The sequence below is a fragment of the Perca fluviatilis genome, chromosome 10 (assembly GCF_010015445.1).
Source record: "Perca fluviatilis chromosome 10, GENO_Pfluv_1.0, whole genome shotgun sequence".
Taxonomy (NCBI): Eukaryota; Metazoa; Chordata; class Actinopteri; order Perciformes; family Percidae; genus Perca; species Perca fluviatilis.
The window spans coordinates 39697799-39721631 of NC_053121.1; the positions used below are offsets into that span (position 1 = coordinate 39697799).

The 23833-nt window shown below is 44.9% G+C and overlaps 1 protein-coding gene across 1 annotated transcript in view; it reads right to left on the reverse strand.

The window, feature by feature from the left end:
* The window catches only part of LOC120566833 (NLR family CARD domain-containing protein 3-like), a 43298-nt gene that overhangs the window by 8463 nt on the left and 11002 nt on the right, over positions 1-23833 (reverse strand). Inside the window, exons 3-6 of the mRNA XM_039813490.1 lie at positions 18941-19232; positions 16653-18417; positions 5273-5446; positions 4777-4950 (exon numbers count right to left, since the gene is read on the reverse strand). Of these exons, the coding sequence (XP_039669424.1) occupies positions 4777-4950; positions 5273-5446; positions 16653-18417; positions 18941-19232 (2405 nt within the window). The remainder of the gene's footprint in view (positions 1-4776; positions 4951-5272; positions 5447-16652; positions 18418-18940; positions 19233-23833) is intronic.

Here is a 23833-nt window from a genome sequence, read left to right on the forward strand (position 1 = left end):
ACGTCACCCCACCCACTCCCGTATTGATTATATTTTGTGCTACAATGAACTTAAGGCAATGTTTCACATGATAAAAATAGAACCAGCAATTCTGTCTGATCACAATGCACTGATAACCACATTCCGTGGTGATATGTTAGGAGAAAGATCTAGGAGATGGCAATCTAAATAGACCAGAACACAGCTTTTGATGCAGAATTTAAAATCAAACTGGCTGAATTTATATCAATTAACACCGACTCAGTTTCTGATCCTGCATATACGTGGCAGGCAGCTAAAGGATTTATTAGAGATTTACATCCTCCTTCGCGGTCAATTTGAAAGGAAAAGAGAGGCAAGGATAGCTGAGTTGGAATAAGGCTGTAAATCATTAGAGCAATCTCTTACGACTTGTTTTTCTAAATCTACACATACTCTTCTAGTCACAAGTCAAACAGAGCTGAATGATCTGCTAAGAAGGAGAGCTGAGTTCATAATGCACAGAGTGAGGCAAAATTACTATTTTAATGGCTGTAAAACCAGCAAATTGCTAGCTCTGAAACTAAAACAAAGCAAATCCAGAGCTACTATCAACAGCATCCGCACAGACAGAGGTGACTGACATGGAGTTCCTAAAAGAGCTAAACCTGCCTCTTCTTGACCCAGAGGAGGCAGAAGAACTGGATCAACCTATAACGTTAGAGTAACTTAAATCTGCATTAAAAACAGTTAAAAAAGGGAAAACACCAGGGTTGGATGGAATTCCATTAGAACTTCTACAGTATTTTGACATATTAGGACCTACCATTTTACAAGCTTTAACTTCAGCCATAGAGAAGGGTACTTTCCACCAACAAAACAACACTGCGCTGATCTCCGTTATGCCATAGAAGGGCAAAGATCCTATGGATTGTTCAAAATACAGGCCCATCAGCCTCATCAGGACTGATATTAAGCTTTATTCCAAAGTCCTGGCTCTCTGCTTAGAGCCCTTTATCGAGAAGCTAGTCCACACAGACCAATCAGGTTTTATACCAAGGCAACACACTGCAGACAATGCACGCAGACTATTTCATTTCAGACTATTTATAATAGAAGAAGCCAAAAACCATCCAACAACGGCAGCAATTTTATCAGTGGACGCGGAAAAGGCTTTCGACCGCCTAGAGTGGAGCTAGTTGTGGCAAGTAATGGAGAGGCTTGGTTTAGGGGCGAAATTCATTGACATGGTACGTACTTTATATGCGAATCCGACGGTCATAGTCTCAACCAATGGCTTGCACTCTCAGCAATTTCCCATCGAGCGGGGCTCGCGACAGGGATGTCCGCTCTCCCCCATGCTGTTTGCAATCTCTCTTGAACCGTTAGTCAAAGCCATAAGGCAAAATAAACTATGTAATGTCCAGATTAAATACAATAGCAGCTCAATATCATTATTTGTGGACGATATTTTGTTGTACATGTCCGATCTTGAGGACTCTATTCTATTAGATCTTATAAAAAATGAACTGGAATAAATCTAATCTTTTATTGATTAACAGGCATGTGGCATCAGCCATTAGTGTTACAATACCAACCCAAAGCAAAATTACATATTTGGGCATTACCATACACACGCTACAGCGAGTTGTCCAGTACAACTATGAAACTATATTAAAGTGATGGTTCAGAGTAATTTCACCCTAGGGTCCTTTGCACCATGACCTTGAGCCAAACAATCCACCCAGAAGCTTTTTCGAACTGGGTGTAAAATTGGACGAGTTAGCGTCATCAGCTGAATAGCTTAGTGCAGGCGCTAATGGATCCAGGTTTGTATCTCGTACATTACCCCACTAATAATGCCCGAAATGATACCAAACATCTACACTAGTACAAATAGGTTATGCACTCATGAAACGATGGATTGGAAAGTTTGTAAGTACACCAGGAGTTTATGTAAATAACACTTGCCTGTTGGCTTCTGCTCTCTGCTGCTCTTGCTGAACGTCTACAAATTACAACACCGAAAAGAGATACAACAAAAATATTTATTAATTTAATGATTAAATAAGGTAATGTCTGCAAACGTACCTCAATTATAACTTGTCTCCTGCTAGTTGTACTACAGCACTTAATAAAAAAAAAAAAGTTAAATTAATAAATATTTTTGTTGCATTTGTTGTGTTGTAATTTGTAGACGGTCCCTAAGTACTCGGTTTACTGCAGCAACAACAACAGCAGAGAGCAGAAGCCAGCAGGCAAGTGTTATTTACATAAACTTCTGGTTTACTTACAAACTTTCCAATCCATCGTTTTATACGAGTACATAAACTATTTGTACTACTTATAGAAGTTTGGTATCATTTTGGGCATTATTATGGGTCATTTACAAGATACAAAAGTGGATCCATTAGCGCCTGCACTAAGCTATTCAGCTGATCACGCTAACTCGTCCAATGTTAGACCCAGCTGTAAAAAAACTTCTGGGGGTTTGTTTGGCTCGAGATCATGGTGCAAAGGACCTTAGAAATTACTCCGAACCATCACTTTAAGTAGCGTCCAATAGGTCTGCACTGCCAGCATCACTATGGTTCAGGATTGCTGTTGTTAAAATGAACATAGTTCCTTGTGTGAATTTCTTAAGTACAATGTTCCCCTTACCCCCACCAATATATTTCTGGAAGAAACTTGATACCTTAATTCGGCAGTATATTTGGAATAATAAAAAACCAAGGCTAAAATACTCTACCCTGCAATGTACCACAAACACGGGAGGCCTGGCCCTCCCCACCCTTAAAGTGTATCACAGAGCCTTTCAGCTAAGGGCCCTTAGAGTGTGGATGGACCCACCATCTACGGTCCCATGGAGAGAAATAGAGCAAAACCTCACTGGAAGTCTAAGACTGCAATACCTTGTTTTGCAGGTGTGAGCCCAAAAAAGTGCATGCTAGCCTTACGTTTTGAAGACCTGAGAGCTAGCTTTGAGGTCCTTATGACATCCTTCTTCCTTTATCTTCACTTAATATCAGCCCTAAAATGTTATGGAGTGCCATGGGGGAACAGTCTTGAGGTGCACCCAATCATTAAATGGCTTGCTGATTCTCCTGTGAGATGATTGGTGTCCAAGATTTATACTGATGCAAGTATCTGCAGGAGAACTCCCAATAGTAAAGAAATGGGAGAGAGAGCTGAGCCCTGAGGAGAACATAATTAATTGGGAGACAGTTTGAGACATTTCCCACTGTTCCAAGAACCCAAATCACCAGCAGATCCACTTCAACATATGCCATAGGACATATTGGCCTCCTCAGAAGAGATATGTCTCTAAAGTCATGCCTACTCCCTATTGCACATTCTGCCAACCTGAACAAACTGGAACTTTCCTACACATAATAATAATAATAATAATAATAATAATAATAATAATAATAATACATTTAATTTATATAGCACTTTTCAAAGACTCAAAGTTGCTTAATTTACACATGGACTGGGAGTGTGAACAAGTGCGTGAGTTTTGGAATAAAAAACCATCAATAATATCGATGTGATAGGATGTTGAATTCCTACTGACCCGATTATTTTGTTACTAATTGACGACTCTAAATTACACCTGCTTCGCTAGCCGGCTCAAACATAACCAAAAAAATGATAGCTCAAAACTTGCTCCCCCCCCACTCGCTTTGTATTTTCTAGACATAGTTATGCTTGAGCTCTCTACAGCAATGATTAAAGGTACTCTAAGTGATGCCACACGTTTTTTAGGCTGCAAAATTTTTTGTCACATACAGCAAACATCTCCTCACTATCCGCGAGTTGCCGGTCCCCTGAACACACTGTAAAAAAACGCGGTTTCTGTAGATAGCCTAGGGTCCACACACGCCAACAAAAACAAAGTGGTCCAACCTGGACCATGCAAACATACACAAACTGTGTTTCAGTGTTCAGCCAATAACGGACAAGAAAGATTTGTCGGGGGAGGGGGTTACTGCACTGAAGCACAGAAGGGAGGGGATTGGATGAGGAGGAGGGAGGAGCGAGCTAGTGTTTGTTTTGTTTGAAAATACTTTGAATGTCAACAAGAAGTAACGTCACCCAACATCCTTAGAGCACCTTTAACAAAGCCAAGTCATCGTCTATAAACCTATGGAGAAACGCAGCAGGACAGGCATTGGTCCTGGTGACCTCAACACCACAGTAAAATTGTCCAAAATACTGTATACACTGTCCGGGACGCCTGTAACAGGTGTAACCAGTCCCCTGTCAACCATACTTATATTTTCTGGTCTTGCCCTACATTAAATATTTTTTGGAATATTGTTGACACCTTGAGCAGAGCCTATCATCACACATCTTCCTGTATCTCTTTTAATTTAGATATCATTTTTACTTTTATCTTTAGAATGCTGTGTGACCCTACTGGGGTGTGTTTGTCAGTGTGTATGGGTCCGTGTTGTGTGTGCCCATCTGTTTTGGACCTGAACTGGTTTGTTTTGTGGGTGGGTGGGGGATTTCAGGGGAAGGGATGTGCTGTTTTCACTGTGATTTGTTCACTATGGCTTGTGTTACATATCACCTATTGTGAACATTTAAATTTAAATTAAAAAAAAGTTGGAATAAAAAACAGAACACCACTATTGTTGGGTTAAAATGCATTGTAACTCCCAATACTGAGATTGTAACGGGTATAATATTACCAACATTGTATTAGTAATGTGTTGTATTACTTATCTTATTATCATTTTAGTTGCTGGAAATGTTCTCCTTGGAGACCTCCTACACAAATATCTCCTTTTTATGTTCATCCAGTGTTTCTACCTGAGAGTTTCCAGTCTCCAGAGTGGATCCTCAAGTCCAGCTGACAGCATCTCCACTCCTGAGTCTCCTAGATGATTGTAGCTCAGGTCCAGCGCTCTCAGATGGGAGGGGTTGGAGCTCAGAGCTGAGACCAGAGATGAACAGCCTTCCTCTGAGATCAGACAGCCTGACAGACTGCAAACACACAGAACAACACATGTCACATGATCTGAGGACACTATGGGCTTACATTAACATTCTCACTGATTCTTTCTACTCACAATCCAACACCCACTAATGTCCATCAACAATCTGACAACATTACTGGTAGCTCTGTGATTCCTGTCTGTTATTTCAAGTTCTAACAACAGAGTTAAGTGAGAAGAAAACAACATAAAACATCTTCATGGACAGAGATTGAAACTAAATAAACACAACTGTTTGAAATCATTCAAGCAGAGACAATCTTAGGCATGTTACAAGTGACCATCAGTTGAACAGGTTGATGAATCCTAACTTGAGATTCTCCAGTTTACAGTGTGGACTCTGAAGTCCAGCTGACAGCAGCTTCCCTCCTGAATCCTTCAGGTTGTTGTTACTCATGTCCAGCTCTCTCAGACTAGAGGACTCGGAGCTGAGAACTGAGGACAGAACTTCACAGCTTCTTTCTGACAGGTTACAGCCACTCAGCCTGAAGAGATGGTAATGAAAAAAAAAAAAAGATTTTCTTTTGCTTTTTGGTTCACACTTTCAATTATTTTTTTTTTTTTTTATATATATATATATATATATATATATATATATACACACACAGTACAGGCCAACAGTTTGGACACACCTCATTCAATGCGTTTCCTTTATTTTCATGACTATTTACATTGTAGATTCTCACTGAAGGCATAAAAACTATGAATGAACACATATGGAATTATGTACTTAACAAAAAAAGTGTGAAATAACTGAAAACAGCTAGCAGCTACTTGACCATGAAGGCCTGATTCGCGTAGTCTCATCTTAACAGTTGTTCTAGAGATGTGTCTGCTGCTAGAACTCTGTGTGGCATTCATCTGGTCTCTAATCTGATCTGCTGTTAACTTGCGATTTCTGAGGCTGGTGACTCGGATGAACTTATCCTCAGCAGCGGAGGTGACTCTTGGTCTTCCTTTCCTGGGGCGGTCCTCATGTGAGCCAGTTTCGTTGTAGCGCTTGATGGTTTTTGCGACTGCACTTGGGGACACATTCAAAGTTTTCGCAATTTTCCGGACTGACTGACCTTCATTTGTTAAAGTAATGATGGCCACTCATTTCTCTTTACTTAGCTGATTGGTTCTTGCCATAATATGAATTCTAATAGTTGTCCAATAGGAATGTCGGCTGTGTATCAACCTGACTTCTGCACAACACAACTGATGGTCCCAACCCCATTAATAAGGGAAAAATTCCACTAATTAACCCTAACAAGGCACACCTGTGAAGTGAAAACCATTTCAGGTGACTACCTCATGAAGCTCATTGAGAGAACACCAAGGGTTTGCAGCGCTATCAAAAAAGCAAAGGGTGGCTACTTTGAGGAATCTAAAATATAAGACATGTTTTCAGTTATTTCACACTTTTCTGTTAAGTACATAATTCCATATGTGTTCATTCATAGTTTTGATGCCTTCAGTGAGAAACTACAATGTAAATAGTCATTAAAATAAAGAAAACGCATTGAATGAGAAGGTGTGTCCAAACTTTTGGCCTGTACTGTATACAGTATATATAAATACACTCACCTAAAGAATTATTAGGAACACCTGTAAGATTTCTCGTTAATGCAATTACCTAATCAACGAATCACATGGCAGCTGCTTCAATGCATTTAGGGGTGTCATCCAGGTCTAGATAAACTCCTGAACTCCAAACTGAATGTCAGAATGGGAACGAAAGGTGATCTAAGCAACTTTTGTATTTCACAATCTGCTCAGTTACTGGGATTTTCACGCACATCAATTTCTAGGGTTTACAAAGAATGGTCTGAAAAAGGAAAAACATCCAGTATGCGGCATTTCTCTGGGCGAAAATGCCTTGTTGATGCTAACAGGTCATAGGAGAATTGGCCGACTGATTCCAGCTGATAGATCAACTTTGACTCAAATAACCACTCGTTACAACCGGGGTATGCAGCAAAGCATTTGTGAAGCCACAACACGAACAGCCTTGAGGCGGATGGGCTAAACCAGCAGAAGACCCTACTCGGTACCACTTATCTCCACTAAAAATAGGGAAAATGAGGCTACAATTTGCACAAGCTCACCAAAATCTGATCTGTCTCGATTTCTGTTGAGACATTCAGATGGTAGAGTCAGAATTTAGCATAAACAGAATGAGAACATGGATCCGTCATGCCCTGTTACCACTGTGCAGACTGGTGGTGGTGGTGTAATGGTGTGGGGAATGTTTTTTTGGCAAACTTTAGGCCCCTTAGTACCAATTGGGCATCATTTAAATGCCACAGCCTACCTAATCTGACCATGTCCATCCCTTTATGACCACCATCTACCCATCCTCTGATGGCTACTTCCAGCAGGATAATGCACCATGTCACAAAGCTCGAATCATTTCAAATAGGTTTCTTGAACATGACAATGAGTTCACTGTACTAAAATGGCCCCCACAGTCACCAGATCTCAACCCAATAGAACATCTTTGGGATGTGGTGAAATGGGCGCTTTGCGCTGTGGATGTGCATCCCAAAAATCTCCATCAACTGCAAGATGCTATCCTCTCAATATGGGCCAACATTTCTGAAGAATACTTCCAGCACCTTGTTGAATCAATGCCACGAAGTATTAAGGCAGTTCTGAAGGCGAAACAGGGTCAAACACAGTATTAGTAGGGTGTTCCTAATAATCCTTTAGGTGAATGTATATATATATATAAATATGTTTTTTTATATATAGATGTTTGTTTATAGATATATATATTGTGCCCCTAAGATTCTGGAGGCTATACAGGCTCATCGACTCAAAAACCTATGACATTGAGCCAGGAGCTCCTGGAAGCCTATAGATCGACAATCCTTCTTTCAACCAGGAAGAACATTACCATTGGTACCTGGAATGTAAGGACCATGTACCAAACAGGAAAAGCAGCTCTAATAGCAGCAGAGATTCAAAATTACAACCGCGTGCTATTGGGAATTAGTGAGGCAAGATGGACACAAGCTGGTCAGAAAAAGCTTGTGAGCGGAGAAATGCTATATTCAGGCCAAGAAGAGGAAAATGCCCCACATACTAAAGGCGTTGCTCTCATGCTATATCAATCAGCACAAATAGCACTGATAGGATGGGAAGCCCATGGTCCAAGAATCATTACAGCATCATTCAGAAAAACGAAAGAACATATAAGCATGAATGTAATCCAATGTTATGCACCAACCAATGACCATGAAGAAGAAACAAAAGATGAGTTCTACGACAGACTACCGAATATCAGGCAATTACTCTGAGAAAGATGTGACCATCCTTATGGGAGACCTGAACGCAAAGATAGGAGAAGACAACAGAGGATATGAAGAAGTGATGGGAAGACATGGACTGGGAGACATGCACAACAATGGAGGGAAGCTTCTAGATATCTGTGCATTAAACAAACTTATCATTGGAGGCAGTATATTTCCCCACAAGAACATACATAAAGCAACATGGGTATCACCGCATCATGTTACCGAAAACCAAATAGATCACATCTGCATAAACAAGAAGTTCAGGAGAACACTACAGGATGTGAGAGTAAAAAGAGGAGCAGATATTGCATTAGACCACCACCTCCTGACGGCCAGACTGAAACTCAAACAAAGGTGAACAGGACAGCGCACACGGGAAATAGAAATAAATACAACGTGAACCTGCTAGGGAAGAAAGAATTCGAGAAGACTACAGCGTGAAACTCTCGAACAAATATGAAGCTCTGCGAGCTCTACTAGAAGAGGAGAATAGCATTGACAAGCAGCAACACATCAAAGACACTATAACATCAACGTGTCAGGAAGTCGTGGGCTACAAGAAATACCAGCAAAAGAATGAATATCTGCTGAAACATTACAAAAGGTCAAAGTAAGGAAAGAAATGGGTATTGCAGTAACAAACAGTCGCACTAGAACATCCAAAGATAAGGCCCCAAAAAGAATACAGCATTGCCCACAGAATGGTGAAGAAAAGCATCAAGTTTGACAAGCTGAAATACATCAACAAACTAGCGGAGGAGGCTGAAGAAGCATCAAGAAACAGAAACATGAAACAGCTATATGACATCACCAGAAAGCTGTCAGGCAAATACACCAAGCCAGAAAGACCAGTTAAAGATAATGAAAGCAACACCATCAAGACAATCGACGTCAATCGATGGGCGGAACATTTCGAAGAACTGCTTAACAGGCCCCCACCAACAAACCTCCCAGATATCCAACCAGCAGGAAAAGATCTCCCCATCAGCTGTGACACACCAAGCAGAAAGGAGATTCGGAGAGCAGTACAGCAAAAGAATTGCAAAGCAACTTGGCCAGATAATATTCCAGCAAAAGCATTAAAGGCTGACATGGACACTACTGTAGAGATGCTATATCCACTCTTCAGAAAGGTATGAGATGAAGAAAAACTGCCATCAGACTGGAAAGGGCTTTATTAACAAGTTTTACAAGCTAAGAAATTATGTGACAAAGTTAAATAAAAATAAAAAGAGGATGTATTATGAAAATGCAATTAGGAATGCAAAGCATGACAGTAAGAAAATGTGGAATATTCTTAATGAGATAATGGACAGTAAATCCAAATCTACTCCATCATATCTTGAATCAGAAGGACACTTCATTACCAAGCCTGTGGATATTGCTAACCACCTCAATAACTATTTTAACAAAAAAGTGGAAAAACTTAAGGAGAAAATGTGCCAAACAACTAACATACAATCACATACCTTGATTAGAGATCAAATTATGATAGGAAAACAATGTACTTTTGAATTTACTAAAGTTGATGTGAGATATGTGGAAAAGTTGCTACTCAGTTGTAAAGACAAACCATCTGGTGCGGATAATATGGATACAAAACTTTTGAAATTGGTGGCAAACTTGATTGCCATTCCAGTTAGCCATGTGTTGAATATGAGTTTAGAAAAAAATATAACATGGAAAACTGCTAAAATCATTCCTTTACCTAAGAATGCAATGCCAAATGTCAAATAGTCAACCAATTAGCCTGCTGCCGGCTTCAAGTAAGATCATGCAGAAAATTGCTTATGAACAAATACAATGTTATTTTTCAGTAAATTATTTATATACAGATTAACAACATGCCTACAGAGTTAGACATTTGACAGGCACATTCCTCACTCAAATGTCAGATGACATTGACAGAGATAGAAAATGAGAAATTAGTTGGGGCTGTGCTGTTGGATTTCACTGCGGCTTTTGATATAATTGATCACAATTTGTTATTAAAAAAACTAAAATGTTATGGTTTTGAGTGCAATACTTTGGCTAGAAAGCTATTTAGCAAATAAGACACAGACGGTGTACTTTAATGGGAGTTTTTCAGAGGTGAAATCAGTAAGCTGTGAAATTCCACAAGGAAGCTGTTTGGGGCCATTGCTTTATTCTATATTTACCAATGAATTAACCTTAACAGATGCAAAAATGGCGATGTATGCTGACGACTCAACAATATACATGGCAGCATCTACAGCTGAGAGGCTTACTAGTGTCTTGAATGAGGAATTGCAGTCAGCTTTGGAATGGGTAAAAAATAATCAACTAGTTCTTAATGTATCCACAACCACAAGCATTGTATTTGGAAAAAAAAACAATCAGTTGTATAATGAACCTAAATTAAATTTATATGTTGAAGGTGTTGCTTCTCCGTGAACCATCACCTTATCGTGGTGGAGAGGTTTGTGTGTCTCTGTGAACCTGAGGGCTGTGTTGTCTGGAGCTTTGTGCTCCTGGTAGGGTCTCCCAAGGCAAAGTGGTCTCAGGTGAGGGGCCAGACAAAGAATGGTTTAAAAACCCCAATGGAAAAACAAGGTAGAAATGGAGTGACCCTGCCCGGAGGAAGCCCGGGGCCCCCGTCTGGAGCCAGGCCCAGACGGGCGGGCTCGTCGGGCGCAGCCTGGTGGCCGGGTTTGCCACGGAGCCCGGCCAGGCACAGCCCGAACAAGCTACGTGGCTCCCATCTCTCCAGCCCATGGGCCCACCACCTGTGGGAGGAACCGCTGGTCGTGGTGCGCTGCCACATGGGTGGCAGTGAAGGTCAGGGGCCTCGACGGACCAGACCCGGGCAGCAGATGCTGGCTCTGGGGACGTGGAACGTCACCTCTGTGGGGGAAGGAGCCGGAACTGGTGCGGGAGGTGGAGCGCTACCGGTTAGATCTGGTGGGGCTTACCTCTACGCCCGTCTCGGTTCTGGAACTGTACTCCTGGATAGGGTTGGACTCTTTTCTTCTCCGGAGTTGCTCAGGGTGTGCGGCGCCGGGCGGGTGTGGGGATACTAACAAGCCCCCGCTGAGCCGCGCTGCGTTGAGTTTACCCCGGTGGACGAGAGGGTCCCTCCCTTACGCCTGCGGGTTGTGGGGGAAAACTCTGACTGTTGTTTGTGCATATGCACCAAACAGGAGTTCGGAGTATTCGGCCTTCTTGGAGACCTTTGAGTGGAGTCCTGCATGGGGCGCCAGTGGGGGACTCCATTGTTCTGCTGGGGACTTCAACGCACGCGGGCAATGATGGAGACACCTGGAGAGGCGTGATTGGGAGGAACGGCCTCCCTGATCTAAACCAGAGTGGTTGTTTGTTGTTGGACTTCTGTGCTAGTCATGGATTGTCTATAACGAACACCATGTTCGAACATAGGGATGCTCATAAGTGTACCTGGTACCAGAGCACCCTAGGGCCAAGGTCAATGATCGATTTTATAATCGTTTCATCTGATCTGAGGCCGTATGTTTTGGACACTCGGGTGAAGAGAGGGGCAGAGCTGTCAACCGATCACCATCTGCTGGTGAGTTGGGTCAGGGGTGGGGAAGACTCTGGACAGACCTGGTAAGCCCAAACGTTATTGCGGGTAAATTGGGAACGTCTGGAGGAGGACCCTGTCCAACGGACTTTCAACTCGCACCTCCGGCGGAGCTTTTCGCATCCCTGTGGAGGTGGGGGCATTGAACCAGAGTGGACAATGTTCAAAGTTTCCATTGCTGAAGCTGCGCGAGGAGCTGTGGTCTTAGGGTCTTAGGTGCCTCGCAGGGCGGTAACCCACGAACACCGTGGTGGACACCGGTGGTCAGGGAAGCCGTCCGACTGAAGAAGGAGTCTTTCCGGGATATGTTATCCCAGAGGACTCCGGAGGCAGTTGCAGGGTACCGAAGGGGCCCGAAGGGCTGCAGCCTCTGCCGTTGAAAGAGGCAAAGCAGCGGGTGTGGGAGAAGTTTGGAGAAGACATGGAGAAGGACTTCGGTCGGCACCAAAGTGCTTCTGGAAAACTGTTCGCCACCTCAGGAGGGGAAGGGGAACCATCCAAGCTGTGTACAGTAAGGATGGGACACTGTTGACCTCAACTGAGGAGGTAATAGGGCGGTGGAAGGAGCATTTTGAGGAACTCCTGAATCCGACTAATACGCCCTCTATGTTAGAGGCAGAGCTGGAGGATGACGGGGATTGTCGTCGATTTCCGGGCGGAAGTCACTGATGTAGTCAAACAACTCCACAGTGGCAAAGCCCCGGGATTGATGAGATCCGTCCAGAAATGCTCAAGGCTCTGGGTGTGGAGGGGCTGTCCTGGTTGACACGCTTCTTCAACATTGCGTGGAAGTCTGGAACAGTGCCAAAGGAGTGGCAGATCGGTGGTGGTTCCCCCTTTTAAAAAGGGGGACCAGAGGGTGTGTGCCAATTACAGGGTATCACACTTCTCAGCCTCCCCTGGTAAAGTCTACTCCAAGGTGCTGGAAAGGAGGGTTCGGCCGATAGTCGAACCTCAGGTTGAGGAGGAACAATGCGGATTCCGTCCTGGTTCGGGAACAACGGACCAGCTCTTCACCTCGCAAAGGATCCTGGAGGGGGCCTGGGAGTATGCCCAACCGGTCTACATGTGTTTTGTGGATTTGAGAAGGCGTATGACCGGGTCCCCCGGGAGATACTGTGGGAGGTGCTGCGGGAGTATGGGGTGAGGGGGTCTCTACTCAGGGCCATCCAACTCTGTACCACCAAAGTGAGAGCTGTGTCCGGTTCTCGGCAGTAAGTCGGACTCGTTTCAGGTGAGGGTTGCTCTCCGCCAGGGCTGGCGCTTTGTCACCAATCCTGTTTGTAATATTTATGGACAGGATATCGGGCGTAGTCGGGTGGGGAGGGGTTGCGGTTCCGGTGGGCTGGGGATCTCATCGCTGCTTTTGCAGATGATGTGGTCCTGATGGCACATCACGGCTGGCCACCTTCAGCACTCACTGGATCGGTTCGCAGCCGAGTGTGAAGCGGTTGGGATGAGGATCAGCACCTCTAAATCGGAGGCCATGGTTCTCAGCAGGAAACCGATGGAATGCCTTCTCCAGGTAGGGAATGAGTCCTTACCCCAAGTGAAGGAGTTCAAGTACCTTGGGGTTTTGTTCGCGAGTGAGGGGACAATGGAGCGGGAGATTGGTCGGAGAATCGGGCGAGCGGGTGCGGTATTACATTCCATCTATCGCCACTGTAGACGAAAAGAGAGCTGAGCCAGAAGGCAAAGCTCTCGATCTACCGGTCAGTTTCGTCCTTACCTCACCTATGGTCATGAAGGCTGGGTCATGACCGAAAGAACGAGATCCAGGGTGCAAGCGGTCGAAATGGGTTTCCTCAGGAGGGTGGCTGGCGTCTCCCTTAGAGATAGGGTGAGAAGCTCAGTCATCCGTGAGGAGCTCGAGTAGAGCCACTGCTCCTTTGCGTCGAAAGGAGCCAGTTGAGGTGGTTCGGGCATCTGGTGAGGATGCCCCTGGCCTCCCCTAGGGAGGTGTTCCAGGCACGTCCAGCTGGGAGGAGGCCTCGGGAAGACCCAGGACTAGGTGGAGGGATTATATCTCCAACCTGGCCTGGGAACGCCTCGGGATCCCCCAGTCGGAGCTGGTTAATGTTGCTCGGGAAAGGGAAGTTTGGGGTCCCCTGCTGGAGCTGCCCCCCGCGACCCGGCACCGGATAAGCGGACGAAGATGGATGGATGGATGGATGGATGGATGTTGAAGGTAAGGCAGTTGAACAGGTAGAAAGGACAAAGCTTATTGGGGTTATAGTAGACAGTAAATTATCCTGGTCTCAACTAGAGATGGCCCGATACCATTTTTTGCTTCCCGATACCGATTCTGATACCTGAACTTGCGTATCGGCCGATACTGAATACTGATCCGATTCCAGTGTTTCATACAATATGTCTAACCTTCCCTTTCTCTCCAAGATCCTTGAGAAGGTAGTTGCTAATCAGATATGTGATTTTCTACATAGCAATAGTTTATTTGAGGACTTTCAATCAGGATTTAGAATGCATCATAGCACAGAGACGGCACTGGTGAAAATTTCTAACGACCTTCTAACTGCTGCAGACAAAGGAATTGTCTCCATTCTTGTTTTATTAGATCTTAGTGCTGCATTTGACACTATTGACCATACCATCCTGTTACAGAGATTGGAACACTTATATCCTTTAACGCCCATCTAAAACAAACCTCAAGAACAGCCTTTTTTCATCTTCACAACGTTGCCAAAATTAGGAACATACTCTACATCTATACATCTCAAAACGATTCAGAAAAACTAGTCCATGCATTCGTTACTTCCAGGCTAGACTATTGTAATTCCCTACTGTCAGGTTGCTCAAATAAGTCCCTTAAGACTCTCCAGCTGATCCAGAATGCATATTTCACCTGTATTAGCTTCTCTGCATTGGCTTCGTGTAAAATCCAGGATTTAATTTAAAATCCTTCTCCTGACCTACTGGTCTAGCACCATCATATCTAGAAGAGCTCTTAGTACCTTATTGTCCCACTAGAGCACTGCCCTCCCAGAATGCAGAGTTACTTGTGGTACCTAGAGTCTCTAAAAGTAGAATGCGAGCCAGAGCCTTCAGCTACCAGGCTCCTCTCCTGTGGAACCAGCTCCCAGTCCGGGTTCGGGGGGCAGAAACCGTCACCACATTTAAGAATGAACTTAAAACTCTCCTCTTTGATAAAGCTTATAGTTAGGGAGTGAGGAGTTGCAGCGTCCACCTAGCCCGGCCACCTGCTTCTCTTCAAAGTTGTCAAATTAATAATATAAGAAAAGTAGAGGGATGCAGGCCAGTACAGCCCGATCCAGTTGGGGAGAGTTCTAGCCCGACCAGGCTCCTCTTCTTAACCTGTCTCTCTTAGTCACGCTGTTATAGTTCTAGACTGCCGGGGGACTTCCTTCCTTTGACACACTGAGGGCACCCTGTCCCAGAAATGCTTGTTACTAACCTAGCTCTGAGGATTTTCCTCCCCGGAGTCCTTGTGTTGTTTCACCCAGCATATTTCCTTGGAGTACGATGGTACCATGATCTTGGTTGCAGCTGTCGCCGTGGTCCTGCTGCACTCCCTGCTACACCCTGCTAAGCTCTGTGGTGCCCAGCAATGTCATACAGCGTCCTGCTGAACCCTGCTGCTTCCTGCTACGTCCATCCATGCTCTGCTGTGCCACGCTACATCCTGTAACGGCCTGCAGAGCCCTGATATGACATGAACTACTACGACTACCATTTGAAGTCACTGTTCCATTATTAATGTGACTATTATTGCCACTGTTCATCACATCCCCAACCGGCACCGTCAGACACCGCCTACCAAGAGCCTGGGTCTATCCGAGGTTTCTTCCTAATTGGGAGTTTTTCCTCACCACTGTCGCACTGCTTGCTCTTGGGGGAATTATTAGAATTGTTGGGGCTTTGTAAATTATAGAGTGTGGTCTTGACCTACTCTATCTGTAAAGTGTCTCGAGATAACTCTTGTTATGATTTGATACTATAAATAAAATTGAATCGAATTGGATTGGGCACACCCTTCGTAAACCAATATCAAATACAACCAGACAGGCTCTGACGTGGAACCCCCAGGGGAAGAGAAGTTCTAGTAACACCTGGCAGAGAGAGATCAAAAAGATGTGATATACCTGGTCACAGATAGAAAAGAAAGTCAGCCACCGAGTTCTCTGGATGTCATTTGTTGATGGCCTTACCCCCAAGGGGTGTCAGGCATAAGTAAGTAAGTATATATATAGGATCTGATTTGCAGTTAAAGAAACTAAGACATTTTAACTCAAGACTCAAACAAGGATATGTTTTTCATTATAACTAAAATATAAACTGTAAATCTAGATGGTAACTTGTGAGGCATTACTAAATCTGGTCATGGATAATCTCTTCTCAGCTCTTGTTAAAATCATCACAGTTAATTAACATTAACTCATCAATAGTCTAGATCAACAGAAGTACATTTCCAGAAACAACAACAACCTTCAAGCTAGCAAGCTACATGCTGGGGTGGGCACATGTAGGCTCAGTCCTGCCAGCGGCCCAAGTTCGAATCTGACCTGATGCCCTTTGCTGCATATCATTTCCCCACTCGTCTCTCCTCAGCTGTTCTAAATGCAAGGAAAAAAAACTAAAAATATCTTAAAATACAGTATATCAAAAGAAATTATGGTGCAACTATTTAGCAGAGCCACCGTCGCTGCGTTGGAGCTTAGTGTCACCCAAGACCATTGGGAATGGTTAACAGGTTTTTGTTACACAGGTCCAACACTCAGCCTGAAGAGACGATAATGAAGAAAAAATAATCAAAAAGTTGAAAAGACAGCATAGTCTTTAAGTTATGACATATGACTCTATTGCTGTACTTACACAGCTTTTTTGGAGGCTTTGACCACTGGCAGCAGCCTCAGAAGAGCCTCCTCTGAAGCAGAGTATTTCTTCAGGTCAAACACGTCCAGATCTTCTTCTGATGACAGTAAGATGAAGACCAGAGCTGACCACTGAGCAGGAGACAGATAATCTGTGGAGAGACTTCCTGAACTCAGGGACTGTTGGATCTGCTCCACTAGAGAACGATCATTCAGTTCATTCAGACAGTGGAACAGATTGATGCTTCTCTCTGCAGACAGATTCTCACTGATCTTCTTCTTAATGTACTTTACTGTTTCCTGATTGGTCTGTGAGCTACTTCCTGTCTGTGTCATCAGGCCTCGTAGGAGAGTCTGATTAGACTGAAGAGAAAGACCGAGGAGGAAGCGAAGGAACAAGTCCAGGTGTCCATTTGGACTCTGTAAGGCCTTGTCCACGGCACTCTGGTAGAACTGTGTTGATGTTGTTTGTTCGTCTGACAGCAGGTTGACTCCAGTGTTGGTGAATGTCAGATGGACATAAAGAGAAGCCAGAAACTCCTGAACACTCAGATGGATGAAGCAAAACACCTTGTCCTGGTACAGTCCACCCTCCTCTTTAAAGATTTGTGTGAACACTCCTGAGTACACTGAGGCTGCTCTGATATCGATGCCACACTCTGTCAGGTCTGATTCATAGAAGATCAGGTTGCCTTTCTGCAGCTGCTCAAAAGCCAGTTTTCCCAGAGACTCGATCATCTTCCTGCTCTCTGGACTCCAGTGTGGATCTGTCTCAGCTCCTCCATCATACTTGATGTTCTTCCGTTTGGACTGAACCACCAGGAAGTGGATGTACATCTCAGTCAGGGTTTTGGGCAGCTCTCCTCCCTCTCTGGTCTTCAACACCTTCTTTAGAACTGTAGCAGTGATCCAGCAGAAGACTGGGATGTGACACATGATGTGGAGGCTTCGGGATGTCTTGATGTGGGAGATGATTCTGTTGGCCTGCTCCTCATCTCTGAATCTCTTCCTGAAGTACTCCTCCTTCTGGGCGTCAGTGAACCCTCTGACTTCTGTCACCATGTCAACACACTCAGGAGGGATCTGACTGGCTGCTGCAGGTCGTGTGGTTATCCAGAGGCGAGCAGAAGGAAGCAGTTTCCCCCTGATGAGATTTGTCAGCAGCACATCCACTGAGGTGGACTCTGTAACATCAGTCAGGATTTTAGTTCTGAGGAAGTCCAGAGGAAGTCGACACTCATCCAGACCGTCAAAGATGAACACAACCTGGAACTCTTCAAACCTGCAGATTCCTGCTTCTTTGATTTCACTAAAGAAGTAATGAACAAGTTCCACCAAGCTGTACTTTTTCTCTTTCAGCACATTCAGCTCTCTGAAGGTGAATGGAAATGTGAACTGGATGTCCTGGTTGGCTTTGCCTTCAGCCCAGTCCAGAGTGAACTTCTGTGTTAAGACTGTTTTCCCGATGCCAGCCACTCCCTTTGTCATCACTGTTCTGATTGGTTCATCTCTTCCAGGTGGGGTTTTAAAGATGTCTTCACCTGTGATTGTTGTTTCTGGTCTGTCTGGTTTCCTGGATGCTGTTTCAATCTGTCTGACCTCATGTTCAGCATTGACCTCTGCAGTCCCTTCCTCTGTGATGTAGATCTCTGTGAACATCTGATTCAGAGGGGTTTTGTTTCCTGCTTTAGCAATTCCCTCAAACACACGCTGGAACGTCTTAAGTAAGTTGGATTTGACTTTGCGCTGGCATGCAGCAAGAATCTCTGAATGAATCAAACAATGAAATCAATGAGGGTTTGTTCTGATGAATGTGAGTGTGCACATTTCTGTATTCATGAAATCTATTCAGCCCATTTGATGACAAGGTCCTGAATATGTTAACTATTGTAAAATGACTTAGTATTCCTCAAAAACAACTGATATGTTGGGTGTTTCAGTCATACATCTATGGACTCTTCATTGTCCAAATAAACCAGAAGGGATATGACTTAATTACAGAGGGAATTAATATTGCCCAAGCAGTATCTTACAGTGACATCAGTGTGTGTTCATTTTAACCAGCAGAGTAAACAAAAATAATATAAATTAATAAAATAGATAACAAAATAAAAAAATATCTTTTTATTTTCGCAGACACTTTAAATTTTGTTTCTCTTGTGGATGTTTAGTAGCTTTTTCTGTTGTTGTCAACACATTGGTAACAAAGCCATTGTTTTTTGAAGACAAAGATATATAAGTGATCTTTGTTACATCCATTTTTTAAAATTCATAATGATTGTGACTTACCTGCAGGTACTGGGATGTTGACTTCTCCATGACATGACAACTTCTCCACTAGGTCATTTTGATTGATCTTCTCTAAAACTATTCTGGTCACTTTAATAGTGTTTGTACTGTAGGTCTGGAACATTGTATCCACTGTGTTCTCCCTGTTTACATTCTCCAGTTTACTCTTTGGGATTGCTGGGAAGTCTTCAAGTGCTCCCTGCAGGTGCCACTTAAATTTCCCAAAGTCATCTGCTCCCAAGTCTTCTAAAATTCCCAAGACGACTTCTTTAGGAGTCTCCATCTTTTGGCCCTGCAATGATCCAAAAGATACCAAAAAGAACACAGTCAGTCACTTAACAGAATTTTTTTGGTGAGTTTAAAAAAATTGGGATTATGAAAACAGACCAGCTTTGTAGATTATATTATGATGACATTTGTGTAATGTTATTAATTAATTCATGGATCATTATATAATGGTAATTAATAAACCAAAAGTAAAGATTCTGCATTAATTCTATTAGACTTCAGTGTTTCATCTGATACAGTGGATCACTGTATCATACTTGAGAGGCTCAGGCAGTGGATGGAAATGTTTGGATCAGCTCTTGAGTGGTTTTCTTCTTACCTTTCATACAGGAGTTTTTCAGTTATTGTTCATTATTATGCTCCATCATCTAAATGTATGTCTCAAGGTTCTGTCCTGAGTCTGATGCTGTTTGCTTTATACATTCAGCTCTGGTTTTCTTGGTCAAATAATAAGTAATTTAAAAGATATCTCCACAGAATCAGAATTGACTTTAGTGTCATTGTAAGTAGATAGAACAAAATTGTGTGCTACTCTATGGTGCAGCATATTAAACCTAAAATAATATTTGATGTGTTTATTTCCTCCTGTCTTAACTACTGAAATTCTCTTTTGCTCCGCCTTAGTAAGACTTCCCTGAATTAATTGTATGTGGTCCAAATGCTGACACCAAGCTTTTGACCAAGCCCTTTAAAAGTTGTGATGTTACTAGCGATGCTCGACTCAGGCTTACTCATCACAGTCACGATGGGAAAAGTTGCCATGCTGTGGTGGTGTGAAGCACTTGACCCCAATTGGATTACTAGGGTTGGAAACTGAAGAGAGGTGGCGTGAGCCAGCCACCGGACAGCAAAGATGGCAAGTGGTTGTACCCACAGAACTGAACAGGTCAGATCTTGAGGTGCATCATCGAACCACCAGACTTGGGAGAAACATTGAGATGGCTCAGACAGGCAGTCTGTATGGCCTGCAAAGGCCCCGAAAAGTCAGCCCTGTGTTATTTCAGTACTGTATAGTGTCACCCATGGACCAGGTGGCAATTAATGAGATGGGTCCAGTTCCAACACAGAGAACCAGTATGTGCTAATCGGCATTTAAAACACTAAGAAGGCTCGACAAAACGTGAAACTTTGCTCCAAGTATCACCAGGGGTTCTACACATGAACTCAGCATTGAGAACATTGTTTGTGTTCACAGACACTTTTTGACTGTCAAGATGGCGGTGAGTGGAAAAGCCAATTGCTGAAGTAAGTTGAAAACCTTTCTTTTGTGTACACAAACAATGTTCTCAATGCTAGAATTTATGTGTAAAGGCCCTGGTGATACATGTTGTGTCGAGCCTTCTCAGTGTTTTAAAAATAGTGATTTTTATGCTATTATAGAAGTGCACTCCCATTCAAAAGGCCATTTGACCGAAAATGAAAATACGGTCAATCTTAAAATTGGCGTTTCTGTCCTAATTATACTTTTAAATGAAAGTTTGACTTGGGTACATTCACAAAAAGACCCTAGGTTGCATTTTGGCGAGAGTTACGTTTTAACTAGCACTGGAGCTGGCCTATGGACTAATAAGCACTCTTTAAAACCCGGTATCCCCGCTACCACTTCTAGCCATAACCATCACTAAAGAAATGCCATCTGAACGCATCATAAAGTCAGACCTCTATTCATGTGATGTCGGAATAATGACAAGATTTTACCTCAGTAAAATCTTCAAAACAGAAATTTAATTTGTATTAACACAGTACTTTGACAGTGTGTTTTGGTACTTTTACTGCAGTACAGGATATAAATTAGAGGCTTCAGATTCTTTCGTGAATTGTGTGTTTGGGATATGAATAGTGTCAGTATCCATCCATCCATCTTCTTCTACTTATCCGGTGTCGGGTCGCGGGGGTAGCAGCTCCAGCAAGGGACCCCAAACTTCCCTTTCCCGAGCACATTAACCAGATGTGACTGGGGGATCCCAAGGCGTTCCCAGGCAAGGTTGGAGATATAATCCCTCCACCTAGTCCTGGGTCTTCCCCGAGGCCTCCTCCCAGCTGGACGTGCCTGGAACACCTCCCTAGGGAGGCGCCCAGGGGGCATCCTTACCAGATGCCCGAACCACCTCAACTGGCTCTTTTCGACGCAAAGGAGCAGTGGCTCTACTCCGAGCTCCTCACGGATGACTGAGCTTCTCACCCTATCTCTAAGGGAGACGCCAGCCACCCTCCTGAGGAAACCCATTTCGGCCGCTTGTACCCTGGATCTCGTTCTTTCGGTCATGACCCAGCCTTCATGACCATAGGTGAGGGTAGGAACGAAAACTGAGCGGTAGATCGAGAGCTTTGCCTTCTGGCTCAGCTCTCTTTTGTCACAACGGTGCGATAGATTGAATGTAATACCGCACCCGCGCCGATTCTCCGACCAATCTCCCGCGTCCATTGTCCCCTCACTGCACAAACAAAACAGGTACTTGAACTCCTTCACTTGGGGTAAGGACTCATTCCCTACCTGGAGAAGGCATTCCATCGGTTTCCTGCTGAGAACCATGGCCTCCGATTTAGAGGTGCTGATCCTCATCCCAGCCGCTACACCGTCATCTGCAAAAAGCAGCGATGAGATCCCCAGCCCACCGAACTGCAACCCCCCCCCACCCGACTATGCCTTGATATCCTGTCCATAAATATTACAAACAGGATTGGTGACAAAGCGCGGCCCTGGCGGAGGCCAACCCTAACCTGAACCGAGTCCGACTTACTGCGGGAACCCGGACACAGCTCTCACTTTGTTCGTTACAGAGATTGGATGGCCCTGAGTAGAGACCCCCTCACCCCATACTCCGCAGCACCTCCCACAGTATCTCCCGGGGGACCGGTCATATCCCTTCTCCAGATCCACAAAACACATGTAGACCGGTTGAGCATACTCCCAGGCTCCCTCCAGGATCCTTGCGAGTAAAGAGCTGGTCCGTTGTTCCCACGACCAGGGACGGAATCCGCATTGTTCCTCTTCAACCCGAGGTTCGACTATCGGCCGAACCCAGCACCTTGAAGTAAACTTTAACAGGGGAGGCTGAGAAGTGTGATACCCCTGTAATTGGCACACACCCTCTGGTCGCCCTTTTAAAAAGGGGAACCACCACCCCAGTCTGCCACTCCTTTGGCACTGTTCCAGACTTCCACGCAATATTGAAGAGACGTGTCAACCAGGACAGCCCCTCCACACCCAGAGCCTTGAGCATTTCTGGACGGATCTCATCAATCCCCGGGGCTTTGCCACTGTGACGTTGTTTGACTACATCAGTGACCTCCACCAGGGACAATCCCTCATCATCCTCCAGCTCTGCCTCTAACATAGAGGGCGTATTAGTCGGATTAAGGAGTTCCTCAAAGTGCTCCTTCCACCGCCCTATTACCTCCTCAGTTGAGGTCAACAGTGTCCCATCCTTACTGTACACAGCTTGGATGGTTCCCCGCTTCCCCCTCCTGAGGTGGCGAACAGTTTTCCAGAAGCACTTTGGTGCCGACCGAAAGTCCTTCTCCATGTCTTCTCCAAACTTCTCCCACACCCGCTGCTTTGCCTCTTTCACGGCAGAGGCTGCAGCCCTTCGGGCCCTTTGGTACCCTGCAACTGCCTCCGGAGTCCTCTGGGATAACATATCCCGGAAAGACTCCTTCTTCAGTTGGACGGCTTCCCTGACCACCGGTGTCCACCATGGTGTTCGTGGGTTACCGCCCCTTGAAGCACCTAAGACCCTAAGACCACAGCTCCTCGCCGCAGCTTCAGCAATGGAAACTTTGAACATTGTCCACTCGGGTTCAATGCCCCCAGCCTCCACAGGGATGCACGAAAAGCTCTGCCGGAGGTGTGAGTTGAAAGTCCAGGTGTCTCCATCATTGCCCACGTGCGCGTAGAAGTCCCCCAGAAGAACAATGGAGTCCCCCACTGGAGCCCCATGCAGGACTCCACTCAAGGTCTCCAAGAAGGCCGAATACTCCGAACTCCTGTTTGGTGCATATGCACAAACAACAGAGAGTTTTCCCCCCCACCACCCGCAGGCGTAGGGAGGGGACCCTCTCGTCCACCGGGGTAAACTCCAACGTAGCGGTGCTCAGCTGGGGGCTTGTGAGTATCCCCACACCCGCCCGGCGCCTCACACCCTGGGCAACTCCGGAGAAGACAAGACTCCAACCCCTATCCAGGAGTACGGTTCCGGAACCAAGACTGTGCGTAGAGGTAAGCTCTACCAGATCTAACCGGTAGCGCTCCACCTCCCGCACCAGTTCCGGCTCCTTCCCCCACAGAGCCAGCGTCTGCTGCCCGGGTCTGGTCCGTCGAGGCCCCTGATCTTCACTGTCCCCCGTGTGGCAGCGCACCCGACCCCAGCGGTTCCTCCCACAGGTGGTGGGCCCATGGGCTGGAGAGATGGGGCCACGTAGCTTTTTCGGACTGTGCCCGACCGGGCTCCGTGGCAAACCCAGCCACCAGACGCTCGCCGACGAGCCCGCCATCTGGGCCTGGCTCCAGACGGGGGCCCCGGCTTCCTCCGGGCAGGGTCACTTCACCTCTTCCTCGATTTTTCATAGGGTTTTTGAACCATTCTTTGTCTGGCCCCTCACCTG